We start from the raw sequence: 16,827 nt of genomic DNA, 5'->3' as shown, positions 1-16,827 counted from the left end.
CTGCCAACATAATTTATTGGAATAATGATATATGACTGTACTATAACCATGCCATGCTATCTCTCTCTGATCATCTCATATTTGCTCAGGGTACATTTAGTCACATTTTAATCATACTTGCTGATGCTCTATTCTTAATAAACATTCTTATTAACTTCCCTTCGATTGCCCTCGAGTTTATTAGTTCTTCTTTCACATTTTCTTAAATAATAGTGATGTTAGGAAATTGTCAGGTCAAACAAGACAATTCCTGAATCAAGGATTCATTATAGGACAAATTACAATGTGAATAAATATGTTATGATTTTACAATAAGACATTTGGCAAACCAATTCCACACCATTATTTAATAAAATTCCAATTAATAAATCAAGAGAAGATAATATTGGAAATGAAAATAATATTTACTGTCTTGAAATGTGTAATTTTTCAAAATTTTAGGAAAAAAAACTTGATAACTGAATGGTTTTTAAAAATGCAGGTACTCCCTGACTTACGTAATAGGCGACTGTGGGTTAGCATGTGATGAGCGCTTGACAGCACTGGGCCTCTACTCGCTGGAGTTTAGAGGTTGAGGGGGGACCTCATTGAAACTTACAGAATAATGAATGACATAGATAGAGTGGATGTGGAAAGGATGTTTCCACTGGTGGGAGAGTCTAGGGCCAGAGGTCATGGGCCAGAGGTCATAGCCTTAGAAATAATGGGTGCTCGTTTAGAAAGGAGGTGAGAAGGAATTTCTTTAGTCAGAGGGTATTTAATCTGCGCTGCATTAAACTACAGAGGGCTGTGGAGGCCGTCAGTGGATATTTTTAAGGCAGAGATAGACAAATTCTTGATTAGAACGGGTGTCAAGGGTTATGGGAAGAAGGCAGGAAAATGGGATTAGGAGGCAGAGATCAAGAAGGGTCTTGACACAAAACATCACCCATTCCTTCTCTCCAGAGATGTCCCGCTGAGTCACTCCAGCTTTTTGTGTCTATCTTAGCCATGATTGAATGTCGCAGTGGACCCAATGTGCCGAATGGCCTAATTCTACTCCTATAACGTGAACTTGTGACTTATGTAAACTCGCACTTACGCAACGGATTCTTTATCCCAATACTTTATTTCCAAGTTGTGCATCTCGGTGGCAGCGCACTACAGCCATTGGATGCGGCAGCTTCCTCAAGCCAATCAGCTGTTCTAGTGGATGCTCCCACATGGTCTCTGCGTGGGAGCTCCCACATAGTCTTCCGACTTACACAACATCTGACTTGCACAAGGTTCCACGGGACGTAATCCTTACGTAAGTCGGGGAGCGTCTGTATACTTATTACCACTTCCTAAGCTGTGCAATGAGAGCCCCTCAATTACCTCTCCTAACCTTTCACTTAAGTAGGTGTAATGGGCCTGTCCCACTTAGGCGATTTTTTAGGCAACTACAGGCGACTAGTTTGTCGCCACATGTTTGCCGGTGGTCGCCGGGAGTAGTCTCCTCAGTCGCGCAAAAAGTCGTAGCGTCTTTTTGGTCGCCGCTAAATTTTCAACATGTTGACATTTTTTCAGCGACAGTGGGTTTGACGCCAATGAGCGTAGCTTGACTTCTCCTGACGTAGGTGCTGTCGTAGGTTGTCGCTAGGATGACGTTGGTTGTCGCCGGTTTTTCGGCGACCTGCCACAACTATGACAGTCGCCGGCAGTTGCCTAAAAAATCGCTAAGTGGGACAGGCCCATTACAATTAGTATACCTTCCCTTCTCCCCCTGGGTATTAATTACAGGCTTTGGAAGTATTACAGATTCAGTTCCTGTTTACCAACTAGTATCCTTCTTTCATCTTCATCTATCATTCATCTATTCAGCAAATCTGTGGAATGAGGTTCAGAACATCGCAATGCATGTCACTGTTTAAATTTATTTATCACTTCTCCTGAATACTCTGACAGTCTGACATTCTGGTGTGAATGTTTATGCACTTATCCTTTATTTTTCTTCTGTACCTCACCATCAGTTTTGGTTTTATTTTATTCTACATGCATATGTTGCAAAGCACTATGAACAGATAAACGCACATGATCTAGGTTTATGTTTATTATTCTCACATGTACTGCGGGACAGTGGAAAGCTTTGTTTTGCATGCTGTTTAGTTTAGGTTCATTTAGATTTGTTTGCAGATACAGCATGGAAACAGATCAGGTAATGCTATAAATACCTGACCAATACCTGATAAATACAATAGGTAGAGCAACGGTGGAAGATACAGGGTGCAGAATATAGTTCTTAGCATTGTAGCGCATCTGTTCCATAGATCTCCAACTGCTTAATCCTCACTTACACAACAATTGTATACAGGTTTTTTCAGAAAAGTAGTGATGTACACGTTATTATGATGCAAAATGAGCTGTAACTCAGGGCAAGATCATGGTCTCCAGTGGCTCATGTTTTCATAGGCAAGCATTGACCAAGTCTTCCTCACAGCTCAGCTTGTCTCAGTCTTCCACACCCATGCATTGAAACGTTGAAGTCAGTGATGAAGTGGTGGTCGGATACTGACACCTATGACATCCCGCTCCACTGCTGGCTTTGCCGTTAGCTGTCCTTTGTTTTGCTGTGGCAATTGAATTACAACTTTTTTATTTCCAAAAATAAACTTATTGAGATTAAAAAATATATACAAAACAAGAACTGTGCAAACTCTTCAGACATTCTCAGCTCTATACATTCGTTCATGTCATATTTAGTAGTGTTTGCAACAACCTAAACCAAGCACCCTTGCCACTCTCTTCTCTTATTTGATGGGTATCCCCACCGGACTGCCCTGAATTACAACTGGTACACAGGATGGCTGTGGAAGGAAGGCACTGCATGGCACCATACCAGATATTAACCTGCATTATCAGCTGCCAACGTTCACATATCAGTTGTGTCATGTGAGAATCAAAACCATTTGGTTTTTTTTGTAAAAAGGGAATATGATGAAGTCATCCCTTTTTGTCCCTATTGTAAAGTTGGATAATGTTGCCAATATCAAGATTAGCGGCCTATGAGGAACCAGACAATCTTCTTCTTCTGTGACCATTCACCAAAGTTATCTCTCATTCCAATGAAGAAAATAATTCCGTGCTTAGTCACTAACATAGAAGGTCCTCGGAAAGGAATGGCAGGGGATTCCTTTCGTTGCTGTCAAAGGTCTTGGCACAGGCAGAATATTCCCATTTCATGAGGTTAATGTAGTTACCTTAGCAGCCTTTGGCAAAGAGGTGCGTGACGTCGGATTTGAGATGTGGCAGATTTCAGTGTCAGTCCCCGTAGTGAAGAACTGACATCTCACAGGTTGGTAGATAAAAATGCTGGAGAAACTCAGCGGGTGAGGCAGCATCAATGGAGCGAAGGAATAGGTATCGTTTCGGGTCGAGACCCTCCTTCAGATTGATGTGGGGGTGGGGGGCGGGAAGAAGAAAGGAAGAGGCGGAGGCAGTGGGCTGTGGGAGAGCTGGGAAGGGGAGGGGAAAGAGGGAGAAAGCAAGGACTACCTAAAATTGGAGAAGTCAATGTTCATACTGCTGGGGTGTAAACTAGCCAAGCAAAATATGAGGTACTACTCCTCCAATTTATGGTGGGACTCGCTCTGGCCATGGAGGAGATCCAGGACAGAAAAGTCGGATTCAGAATGGGAGGGGGAGTTGAAGTGCTGAGCCACCGGGAGATCAGGTTGGTTATTGCGAACTGAGCGGAGGTGTTGGCTGAAGCGATCGCCAAGCCTAGCTTGGTCTCACCGATGTAAAGCAACTGACACCTAGAGCAGCGGATGCAATAGATGAGGTTGGAGGAGGTGCAAGTTAACCTATGCCACACCTGCAAAGACTGTTAAGGTCCTTGGATGGAGCCAAGGGGGGAGGTAAAGCGACAAGTGTAGCATTTCTTGCAGTTGCAAGAGAAAGTACCAGGGAAGGGGGTGGTTTGGGTGGGAAGGGATGAATTGACCAGGGAGTTATGGAGGGAGCGGTCTCTGCGGAAAGCTGAAAGCAGAGTAGTTGGGAAGTGGTGGCCAGTGGTGGGATCTTGTTGGAGGTGGCGATGCTGGCTCGAAAGGCTCCTGCACCTATTGTCTATTGTCTGTGATGGAAGGCAATAAAGTTCAGTAATCTTCCTCATTTGTTCACCCGTGGTCGGAGATATCAGTAAGAAGAACAGCCATCAGCGCAGAGTTAAAGCTTCACTGGTGACATATGGTGCCTGCTCTGCATATTTCTTCAACTTGTCAGGGACTTGCACAAACCCCATTACCACTTTGCTTCAGAAGTACGTGCTTGTGCCACACATGCCATTTAGTCAAGTCAAGTCAAGTCACATTTATTTATATAGCACATTTAAAAAACAACTCTCGTTGGCCAAAGTGCTTTACATTGGTATAAGAATAGTATAACAAACAAACTACATACATATAGCCCTCGCTCAGAGGACGTCAAGAAAGCCATGGGAGTACAGATGAGTTTTTAGTCTCGACTTAAAGGAGTCGATGGAGGGAGCAGTTCTGATGGGAAGAGGGATGCTGTTCCACAGTCTAGGAGCTGCAACCGCAAAGGCGCGGTCGCCCCTGAGCTTATGCCTAGACCGTGGGATATTCAGCAGCCCCAAGTCGGCCGATCTGAGGAACCTGGAGATGGTGTGGTGGGTAAGCAGACTTTTAATGTAGGTTGGGGCAAGCCCATTGAGGGCTTTGTAGACATAAAAGAGGATGCTAGTAGACATTTAGAGTCTACTAGCATCTATAAAGCCCCTACTATCTTGCCTGGTTCGTTCCTTTCCCAGAAGGACACAAAATCAATTTTGCCCAGTTCCCAAAGCTGAAATTTAAACTGTGCTGAGAAAGGGAAAAAATGGATGCAGCCTTTGATGCACCTATTCACGATACATGCTGCCTGGCAAGATCACATTTTGCTGGTTAGTATTTGATCATCATGCTTTGCAACATAGGCTGAAATTGCCTGATGCTATCATTAACATCTATATAGAAGAGTGTGTAGAAAGGAACTGCAGATGCTGGTATATGCCAAAGATAGACACAAAGTGCTGGAGTAACTGAATAGGTCAGGCAGCCTCTAGGGGAAAACAATGGGTGATGTTTCAGGTCATGACCCTTCTTCAGACTTCTATCCACATAGAAGAGGTTACCTGTCAGCAACTGTTCCATTCTATCAACTGCACACTCACAACCATAGAAGAACACTTCACACACAAGGAGGTCCCCGATACAAATTGGAAATTAAAAATATTGCCAGTTGTTTCCATGCACAATTGTTAACCCAGTTTAAATTAATACAAGTAAAGACACAAAGTGCTGGAATAACTCATTGGGTCAGGCGGCATCTCTGGAGAGCATGAATAGTTGACGTTTCATGTCAGGACTCTTCTTGAGACTGATTGCGGTGGGGGGAAGAAAGCTGGAGGAGAGGAGAGGCAGGACAAAGCCAGGCAAGTGATAGGTGGATAAAGGTGAAGGAATGGGGATTGATAGGCAGATGGTTGGACAAAGGCCAGTGATGTAAGACAGAGGATGCAATATAGGTGCATGAGGATGGGGAAGGGGATAAATGTGTGCAGGTCCAGGTGGGGCATAGGGAAGAGAAGGGGCACCAAAAAAAGAGGGAAAGAAGGGGGTGGGGGTTGTAGGTTAGTTACCAAAAATTGGAAAAATCAATATTCATACCGTTAGGTTGTAAGCAGAATATGAGGTGCTGTTTCTCCAATTTGTGTGTGACCTCACTGACAACAGAGGAGATCCAGGGCAGAGAGGTCAGTTTGGGACTGGGAAGATGAGTTAAAATGGTTAGCAGCCGGGAGATTCAGTAGGCCTTGGTAGATCGAGTGCAAGTAGATGTGCGAAACGGTCACCCAGTCTATGCTTTATCTCGCCAATGTACAGGAGACCACATCGGGAACAAAATGGGCAGAATGGCCTCCCTTAATGTGGCAAATTTATGTTAATCTATGGATCTGACACTAGAGATACATTACCATTTCCTCATCACAATGGAGTCGAACACAATTTACAATAACAAGAACATAACACCATTACTTCAGTCTTAATCAAAAAAAGGCTAGCTGTTCCTCATAGCAATAACTGCAATATTATTCATAAATTGTTCTTTGCTTAAAGCAAAGTCCCATATTTCCCAAGATATTTTTAAATGTACCATTGTTAATATTCAATAAATGTCTCTCTGTTACTTTGATGAATAACTGTAAATTTAAGATTCAGAAATCATACAAAAATGTTTATAACTGTTATTAGCAAAAATGTTATCATTAATTATTATTTCAATTTGTTATGAAGTAAATAATTCAGTTATTATGACTTCATACTTAAATGTTTTAAAGGTATCTCTGCGCCAACTCAAAATGAATAAACAATGATATGCAATATCACAAAATATTTGTAACCTAACGCACTGATAAATCCTGTTTCATTTTATACAGCAGCGTATTTGGTTCAGTATTTCTGTTTTGTAGATTGAGCTTATATTAAAGTCATCTAATGGTTGTATTCAAAGGCTTTTAGTAAATTAATTGAGCAGATAAAACCTTATGTAGAAAAGTTTTTTTGACAATGGTTCGTTAAAAGATAAATGGTTTTAATAATGTTTATTCCTTCTGGAGGCATTTAAGCAGCATTTTCCTGTTTATTAACCATAATTCCAGTGATGTTTTCCCTTGTACTGAGCCAAACTTTGCACATAACTTCAGATGCTTCAACAGAGATGATTAACCCCTCTGGAAATACTCAGACAACAGAATCGTGTTATAATTTTGTGCAAATACATTCAGATCAGCTTGTTGAATTTTGTTCATTCATTCTTTAACATGTTTTTCTCTATTTCTCATTTTACATAGTTCCTTTTAGCCATCAAAATACTAGTGTGCATTCAACTTATTCCAAATTTTCAGCAATGCTACCCGGTTCATATAATATGAGGGAAAATAATCTGCTATAAACAAAGGAATCCAATCCCATTTCTTTTGCAACACATCCTTCTTGTGAACATAATTACTATACATTAACTAATTCATACATCCAACTTTTTCCAACACCAAGATGCTGTGATATCTGATTAGAATAAGTTGGAGAGGCCAATGTTTGAACAGAAAGATAATAATTCCTCAACTGTTGTTAATAAACAGATTAAATTATGATTTATGAAGCCTGAGCATAACTTCACAGCTTCCTTTAGACTTACTGGTGCCTGCATGAAACCCTCCATGCTGGTGTTGAATGTCTCAGAAAATTGGACCATAAATTGTTGTTACATTTCCTAATTTGTCGTGGGGCCCTTTACTACCATGATAAAATGAATTTCTGGCCTGCAATGAATTTGTGCCTCTCACCAACATATTGGAGGAAAGGAACGCTCTTTAATGTTATACAAGCACACATTTGTAATTTTGTTTATTTCTTACTATCTCATAAATATGGAATGTGCAACTTTATATTCGCATAGAGCGTGTTCAGGCTTCCGTCGGGAGCTTGGTTGTTTATCTTTGCTGTATCATGAGGGACAGATTAAAATTGGGTTGTCAAGGGGATCTTTGTTCATGCTGTCAAGTGTACCATATATAATTTTTACAAAATAGTAATATTGGATATGTCCTGTGGAGATATTAATGGACTGAACTATCCTGCTGTTCCCATGCAAGATAGCTTAAAGATTAGCATTAAAAAGTGGAAAATATTTATTGAAAAGAATGTCAATAATACTGAAATAAATAATTTGAAGTAAGTGTTTATATTTATTGTTTGTGGAGAAAATATAAATGATGACTGAGTGAACATTTTAAATTTCTAGACATTTGCCATCACTTACAATTTTTCAAGTGTCTACCTGAGATTATGTAGAACGTAAGGCCCAGCACAATGAACTGTGGTTACAAAACGGAAGAAACTTGGTTACAAGTTTAAAGAGATAATCCTGATGACATTTAACATGTGCCAGCTGCCCAGACAAATTGTGCAAAATCTTTTAAATGCAAAAAAGAGAAACATACGAGAAACAGAAATAGTCAGATTGAAAGAATACTTGTTTAAACTTGTATTAAACATAACATGACATCCATGTGCGGGCTAATTCTTTGCAGTGATAGAGTTGCTGCCTTACAGCACCAGAGACCTATGTTCGATTCTGACTATGGGTGCTGCCTGTGCTGAGTTTGAACGTTCTCCCTGTGACCACGTGGGTTTTCTCTGTGTATTCTGGTTTCCTCACACGTTTCAAAGATATGCAGGCTTGTTGGTTAATTGGCTTCTGTAAATTGCCCCTAGTGTGTAGAATGTGAAATTGGGATAAAATAAAATATAGTGACAATAATAAACTAAACTAAACTAGTGTATGGGTGATCGTTGGTCAGTGTAGACTCGGTGGGCTGAAGGGCCTCTTCCCACGCTGTATAAACAACTAAATAACTACAACTTCCAAAAACGCTAAAGAAAACGATAATACAAGCATTATTGGTTTTACAAAAAAACACAATGTGACCATGGGATCATTTAATCAAGTGAGCATTCTTTAAGGAATAAATCCTTGGGAGAAATTAAAAATGTCGAAATAAAACATTTCTGAACCAAATTGAAAAAATGACCATTTAGACAGAGGACAAAAAGATAGCAGAAATACTGTAGACTATCCAACAGTTAAGAAGCTATCCACTGCTTTTGACAGCCACTAGATTTTATAATTACGAATAGTTGTTGGTGCACAAGTAACTTTATTGGGAGATGGGCTTGGTCTCTCTTCCAAAGTATGTCTGGAGTCATTCACTACTTTTAGGTGGATGTTTGTTGATGCTGGTTTTCTTTTCCTAAGCAGGAACGAGATTTTCATTTTTATTAAGTGATGGCAAGCAGCCTGAGCTCAATTGATGCTGCATTCTTGTTCCCAGAGCCAAATGGGAACTTTTTTTTCAAAGTTGCATCTCAATAGATCCCAATGGCATTATTAATGTCGCTTTGTTAACGATCCACCCAAGCTCTCTTCCAATGCACTTGTTGGCATCAGAGGAGAATGAGAATGATACCATGTGATTTAACAACATTGTAATCTATGTTCCTCTCCCCTTCCTCCAGATTATATCGAGGAAGCTGTGTGGTGGCCAGTAATTCACACCTGTTTCAGACCTTTGAGCATTTGGTATCACCACCCTCTATCCACAAAAGCACCAGCGCAGGTAAATTCATGCTAATGGGTCTATTTATACAGGATAGGAACGAACAGCATTGAACAGGGTCAGAGAGCAGGGGATTTTTGCCCAAAAGATTACTCAGATACATCTTGATCAGTCTGAAGAAAGATCTCAAACTGAACCATCAACTATCCATGTTCTCCAGGGATGCTGCCTGACCCACTGAATTACTACAGCATTTTATGTCCTTTGTTGAATATCTTGATGGGCTCTGCTTATAGAAACATAGAAACATAGAAAATAGGTGCAGGAGTAGGCCATTCGGCCCTTCGAGCCTGCACCACCATTCAATATGATTATGGCTGATCATCCAACTCAGTATCCTGTACCTGCCTTCTCTCCATACCCCCTGATCCCTTTAGCCACAAGGGCCACATCTAACTCCGTCTTAAATATAGCCAATGAACTGGCCTCAACTACCTTCTGTGGCAGTGAATTCCACAGATTCACCACTCTCTGTGTAAAAAATGATTTTCTCATCTCGGTCCTAAAAGACTTCCCCCTTATCCTTAAACTGTGACCCCTTGTTCTGGACTTCCCCAACATCGGGAATAATCTTCCTGCATCTAGCCTGTCCAACCCCTTAAGAATTTTGTAAGTTTCTATAAGATCTCCCCTCAATCTTCTAAATTCTAGCGTGTACAAGCCGAGTCTATCCAGTCTTTCTTCATATGAAAGTCTTGCCATCCCAGGAATCAGTCTGGTGAACCTTCTCTGTACTCCCTCTATGGCAAGAATGTCTTTCCTCAGATTAGGAGACCACAAAGACATTATGGAGAACATATGCTGAACTACATTCACAAAAGTATTTGCCACTAAACTCACTAAGCTGCTAGTCAGTGGGGAGTTACCTGGCTCGGCACTGTATTTTTTGATACAGTTACAGATCTGCCACCATAAAACAAGAGGCTTTTCCATGGACAAACCAAGTGGTCCTGCATGGGTAGTGACCCAACTGACATCTCTCAGATGTAGAATCTGCCTTCCATGCCCCTGGAATGGAACAAACAACCTTCTTCTGCACACATACGCCTTACTGTCCAACTTCTTTCAACTCAAAGGTGCTGCAAATTATGCTAAATAGTAGACAGGGAGCAGCAGTGCCTAGTGGTAGAATGTTACTGAAGTAGATACAGTGGAAGATCTTGTGTCTGAGGATGATAATACAACACACCTCAGAGCACTCCACACAAATAACCATGGATGAGATACCATTAGCTGAGAAAGCTTAACAAGCCCCTGGCTTGGGGGGGGGGGGGGGGGGGGGGGGGGGCACCGAGACAAAGAGGGGCCCGGAGTAGGAGGACCACTGAGAGAACAGAGAGGGATTCAGGATGGTGGGGGAGGGGCGGGGGGAGAAGGAAGAGGGACCATCGGGATTATATTGAATACTTTTGTAAATTTGTCAGTGCCCTATTCGCCGTGATTTTTTGCATACTTGGGACGTATGAAAAACATATAATTTCACTGTACCAAGTGCACATAACAATAAAGTATTAATCAATTGTAGTTCAGTCCTAAAAGTGTTTACAAGACATGCCTGAGTACATGAATTTAGGTCTGACAGCAGGAATTTAGATCAATTGTTTCCATTGGTTTCCCCTACACTCAGGTTTCCACCGAGTCCAGTTTCATGCTGCTGTGTGCAGCAGAAGGTGGTCACAATGAATGAGTGCAGTACCTTTGATGTGCAGTTCACTGGTGAATCATTCATGAAGAAAATTTGACATTCTTCTCAATGGTGTTCATTATGACCCCGCGAAGTAGGCCCAGAGGACATCTTTCTCAATGTGAAACGAGAGGCTGGAAACCTTGGCAGAAGTTGCCTTCAGTGGCTTTGAGCAAAAAAACAAACTGCTTGAAGGAACTCAGCAGGCCCATCACCCACACACCGATCATCGAACCTCTTCTTCCTTGGCTAACCTCTCCTATCCCCTCCCCCATCTGGTTCCATCTGATCATTATCCCTCCCTTATCTTGTTCCCCTTCCCACATTCCAGTTTCTGTCTCTAATATCCATTCCCCCCGCACCCACCTGGCTCCTTCTCTGTTTCCACCTATCACCCAGCAGACTGTGACTCAAAATGCCCCCCATCCCCTTCCCCCACCTGGCTCCATCCATCCATGATCCCCCCACCTCATCTAATTCCACCTATCACCTACCAGTCCCTTCCTCTCCTCCCCCCTCTCATCTTCTCATCTATTTTCACTCTACACACTCCATCCTGATAGATTCATGTAGTCAAACAGCACGGAAACAGGCCCTTCAGCCCAACTTGCCTACGACAACCAAGATTCCCAGCTACACTTTACCAACTGCCCACGTTTGGCTTATATCCCTCTAAACCTTTCCTATCCACGTACCTGTCCAAATGTATTTTAAATGTTATTATAGTTTTAACCACCTGAAATGTCAACCACCCCTTTGCCTGCACAGATGGTACTTGTCCCTCTGAGTTCTTCCATCTGTTTGTTTTCTGCTCAAGATCCCAGCATCTGCAATCTCTTGTGTCTTCAGCGGCTTAGAGTTTAGTAGGTGAGCCAGGTTCAAATGACAATATTTACAAGCCTTTCTTATGCTTACTTGCAAATGCAATGTTTGAAAAGGAAGGGCAGAAATCTTTCCCAAAAGAAAAGAGAATCAAAAGCAGCATGAACAGTCTCAACAAACCTAACCTTTGGACTTCACCGCCACTGTCCTGCAAAATTCTGACCAGAAATCTGCTAAATTATTACATTTGTTTGGAACTTTTCCCTAAGGATATCGATTCTATTCTGTACGGAATAATTGTACACAACAGCTGACAACTATCCCCTCCCCCATCTGGTTCCATCTGATCATTATCCCTCCCTTATCTTGTTCCCCTTCCCACATTCCAGTTTCTGTCTCTAATATCCATTTCCCCCGCACCCACCTGGCTCCTTCTCATAACTAAAGATTGGTTATCATAGTAGGAAATAAAGAGAATAAGAAATTATCTAAATATTAAAAGGTAATTTTGTCTTTGTAAATGACATTCTAGAAACATAGAAAAATAGGTGCAGGAGTAGGCCATTCGGCCCTTCGAGCCTGCACCACCATTCAATATGATCATGGCTGATCATCCAACTCAGTATCCCATCCCTGCCTTCTCTCCATACCCCCTGATCCCTTTAGCCACAAGGGCCACATCTAACTCCCTCTTAAATATAGCAAATGAACTGGCCTCAACTACCTTCTGTGGCAGAAAATTCCACAGATTCACCACTCTCTGTGTAAAAAAAGATTTTCTCGTGTAATAACTAGGACTACCTAAAGAATTAGATAATGTAAAACAAAAAGAAATTCAATAAACAATAGACAATAGACAATAGGTGCAGGAGTAGGCCATTCGGCCCTTCGAGCCAGCACCGCCATTCAATGTGATCATGGCTGATCATTCCCAATCAGTACCACATTCCTGCCTTCTCCCCATATTCCCTGACTCCGCTATTTTTAAGAGCCCTATCTAGCTCTCTCTTGAAAGCATCCAGAGAACCTGCCTCCTGAGGCAGAGAATTCCACAGACAATATAGAGTAGCACCATTTCTGTAGTTCATTGTCAGTTTCATTTTTATAGTGAGGTACAGTATTAATCTCAATTTCTAAATGAATGAGAAACAAAACATAACTCATCCGGGAAGACTGCTCAATCCCCAACATGAATTCACCTATTTCTCCTCTCCCTACATTCCTTTCTCTGGCTTCACAATTTGTAACTCTTCATTCATTTTGTCTCACAACTTCTGTCTTTCATTTCTGGCATTTTGTCCAACCACCTATTTATTACCCCCCCACCCTCCGCCTGTGTTGACCTATTACTTGCCTAGATTTGTCTTGCCCCTCCACTCTTCTAGCTTTCTGTCCGCCCCCACCCCCTACAATGAGTCTGAAGGGTCCAGATCCGAAACGTCATCTATCCATGTCATCCAGACTTGTTGGGTTAGTCCAGCACTTTGTGCCTTTCTCTGTAAACCAGCAGCTGCAGTTCCTTATTTCTACATGCATTCAGTTGCAATGGATCTTTTGAGTATAAAGTGCCAACGTTGTGCTCCAACAGTAATGGGTGTTTGAAGCGACACGATGCCTGCCTTTGAGCGACAAGCAAGACTGACACCATGTGCAATGTTGGTGTAAGCAAGCGACTGGTTTTATTCCTCTCTGCAGCAGCAGATCTATTGACGTAATATGGTGAGGCGACTTTGCAGCGCCCCCTGCTGCTCTGTGCGCTGGAAAGTGAGTTTTATCCGGATGAAGGTCAGGGTTGATGTTTGATCAGTTTGCGGCCGGAGGATCACTCCAGTCTCTGCAAACGCTTTGTTTGCTGTGCTTCTGGTGCCACTTCCAAATACTGCAGTTTAAAGCGCTGTGCGACTCCTCCGTTACCATTATATCAATGGGTTATATCGTGAAGCGTGAAGCTATGCAACACTGGGATACGAACTCCGAACGAGTTATTCGGATTCGTCTGAGTCGTTATTTATACTTTTATTGGATCATATGACCACAGTACAACTGTTAGAGATTTGCTAGATATTGGAAAGGTCCTATGGTGTCTAATAGAACGTAGAACAAAAGTTAACATTGTTTGGAGAACTTGTGCAGCAAGATTACGAATGATCTGCATTATTTAACATTGTGTTCGAGAGAGTTATACATTATTTGTATGTGTACTTTTTCTTTACAGGAAAGTAAACAACACGCATTATATTTTCCCTTCTATTATAATTACGAGAACAAAAACCTAGTGCTCTGCTAATCTGCACAAGCTGAATGCACGTTGCAACAACATCTAAGTGGGATTTCTGGGGGATTTAAACATAGTCTGTTTTCATTTTGAGGAAATAAACCAGTGGTGCCAGATTTTGTCGATTAATGTGTTTGGAATTGCTCTGGCTGTTTCGTTTTGATGCTTCAAGACTGCGATCTGGGTCAGAAATAGGAAAACATGTCAAACTTCAAAAAGGTTTTGCTGCCGAGCGAAATATTTGATGTAATTTTGTTAAAGCACATCTAAAACATTTTTTACGCATTATTTGTAAATCGTATTTCAACTCTTTTCCGAAATAATGGAACCTTGTGTAATTTTCTCCATTTGAAATTGGTAGTGACATTTCCAAATATATTTCCCTTTTCTTTCTTTATAATAACAATTGATTTACCCCTTTATCGAGAGCCTATAAATAAATCGCTGTGCTTTAATGATCAGCAATACAATACAAACTGTAAAACAAAATACAATCTACAGACTATGTGGACGTCACTGCTAATGGTCATGGGCGCCCATTCCAACTTGATAACCGTTTCACTGGCAGTAACTGCACGCTGTTCCTTTTAAAGCATCTTCACACTAACTTTATGTTGCTTTTCTTTCTTTAAAATTAGTATCACCTTTTGTTATTGGAATAAGCAAGAGTTTAAAAATGTGAAAGTTCAAGTACAGCTGCTGTTAAATTGACTTAACTTAGCCATATCATCAACTAAGAGAACGGTGGAAATTATGCCGTTTGCAAAGTAAATTGTGTGTATATCTCAGATCCAGAAATTGACTGCATATATCTAAAAGCAACCGAAGAACAGATGCGTGGCGAATTAAAAGCGCTGTTCGCGCCTATCCTTTAGGCAAAGAAAGCGTGGGGCAAAATAAAGTGTTCGTTTTATTTGCACTTACCCACTAAACTCGAATTCTTAATGAACGCTACAATAATGGGCTTTGCAGGGGAGGGATGCAAAGAGACTGAAGCTTGTTTTATACATAAATTGTGTTCCTTTTATACATAAAACGAAGTGCCGGAGGAACTCAGCGGGTCAGGCAGCGTCTGTGGAGGGATAGCCGAAGTTTCGGGTTGGGACCCTTTAAAAAAAAGTCTGTTTTAAGTTAATTTAGTTTAGTTTAGAGATACAGCGTGGAAACAGGCCTTTCAGGTGAACGGGTCCACGCCGACTACACTAAATAGTTCAATGTTATCCCACTTTCGCATCTTACGCACTGGGGGGCAATTAACCTCACGTCTTTGGGATGTGGAAGGAAAACGGAGCACCCGGAGGAAACCCACGCGGTCACAGGGTTGCTTTTTGCAAATTGCTTTTGCAGTTGTATAGAACTTTTATCCATGGCATCCTCGGTATAGAAACTACATATTATTAGTCATGTTTTATACCCTAAGGCTTATAAATTGGAGCAAGTGCTTTAGCTGGTGGCTTTCTGCGGGGTAGATCTTACCTGATAGGCATCAGGGATATTGACAGTTTCCCCATGCTCCGCCACATAACCAATGATCCCTTTCCCCCACGGCACCTGCACTTCGCTGGAGTTGTCCATTCTGCACGAAGGCAGCACCGTGGTCCCTGCGTGCACGTCAAAGAATTTGGAAATTAGTGTCTTTTTGGTGGAGCTTCCTTCCACGAGGAACAAGGAGCAGCGGTCGGCATTCACCAGTATGCAGACAAATATGAGGATCTTGTAACTTAGGCTGGTCAGGTCCAGGTCGTTGGATATGTCTTTCACTAATTCCAGAAAGAATTCTCTCTCATTGCTATCCCTGAGCTCGTATTTATAATCGATGGCCGTGGATGTATACTGAGGAATGTTCACCCGGGATTCTAGTAAGGCGCTCAAGATATGGGCCGTGGTGGGAGGCAGCGAACTCGCCTTCCTGAGCAAAGCTCGCCGCCTCACGCTGGAAAGCGGCTCCTTGTCTCTGGAGTTGACATGCTCATCGTAAGTCCTGTTGGCGGTCATTGCCTTGGATCGGGCAAAACTTTTTCTGAGCTCCCTCTGTGACGGTCTCCTCTGCAGGCCGTCAGCTTTGGACGCCCATGACTTTTTGGGTGAAACTTTCTTTTCCGTGCTGGAAGCTAACGTGGTTTTGCCCAGATGGTGCTGTTTGAGCCATTTCTCCACCGCGCTATGTTTCCCCTTCCTCAGCAGGTAATCTTCGAAAAGATCCGGATGGTTATCCAGAAAAGTTTCCACTTCGGAGAAGTCGAGTTGGGTTGAACTCGACATAACTGCAGCAGAGGGAATCTCGGTGAAAGCAACGGGCGATGTCCCACAGAAGTATTGTAGTGGCATGCCCCGGCGAGACTGCGTAGTCTATAGGTCACATTTTCAAGCACAACACCGGCGAGGAGTCGTTTGAACGCGATGCTTTGTATTTGTGAATCGACATTATCCCTCTAACTTTTGGAGGAAAAGAATCCGCACTTACGATAGATTTGACAGCAGCCCTTGGTGCCTTTCCGACAGTCCAGTCCTGTATGCTAGCTTTCCATCCAGCGTGTGCTGAGCCTGCGTACCAAGCCACGGTCGACAATGACAGAGAAAGCGTGGATCCTCCTGATCTACTGACGTAGGGGGCACTGTGGCGATCTACTCTGACCGTAACAGAACAATTGTTTAACTGGTGCAGTACAACCGTGTAAATATTTTTGCTGAATCTGGCAGTGTATACTGCCCCAGCAAAGTTTAAGCAGCGCTGACATCTTTGGAAAAGGAGAGAGTGTCTAATGTCCATCAAGCCGACACTGCACTAATTGAGGAACAAGACGAAAAGGAAATCGGACCATGTGTAAGAATCGTGAGATTACTATC

General features: G+C 42.2%; 1 protein-coding gene across 1 annotated transcript in view; it reads right to left on the bottom strand.

The window, feature by feature from the left end:
- pde11a (phosphodiesterase 11A) overlaps positions 1 to 16,556 on the bottom strand; it is a 189,825-nt gene extending 173,269 nt beyond the window's left edge. Inside the window, exon 1 of the mRNA XM_033023867.1 lies at positions 15,457 to 16,556. Coding sequence (XP_032879758.1) covers positions 15,457 to 16,308 — 852 coding nt within the window. The 5' untranslated portion in view covers positions 16,309 to 16,556. The remainder of the gene's footprint in view (positions 1 to 15,456) is intronic.
- Positions 16,557 to 16,827: the final 271 nt, after the last annotated feature.

Source organism: Amblyraja radiata, chromosome 7, assembly GCF_010909765.2.
Source record: "Amblyraja radiata isolate CabotCenter1 chromosome 7, sAmbRad1.1.pri, whole genome shotgun sequence".
Classification (NCBI taxonomy): domain Eukaryota; kingdom Metazoa; phylum Chordata; class Chondrichthyes; order Rajiformes; family Rajidae; genus Amblyraja; species Amblyraja radiata.
The sequence above is the reverse complement of the archived record's forward strand: the minus strand, read 5'-3'. Positions and strand labels throughout refer to the sequence as shown.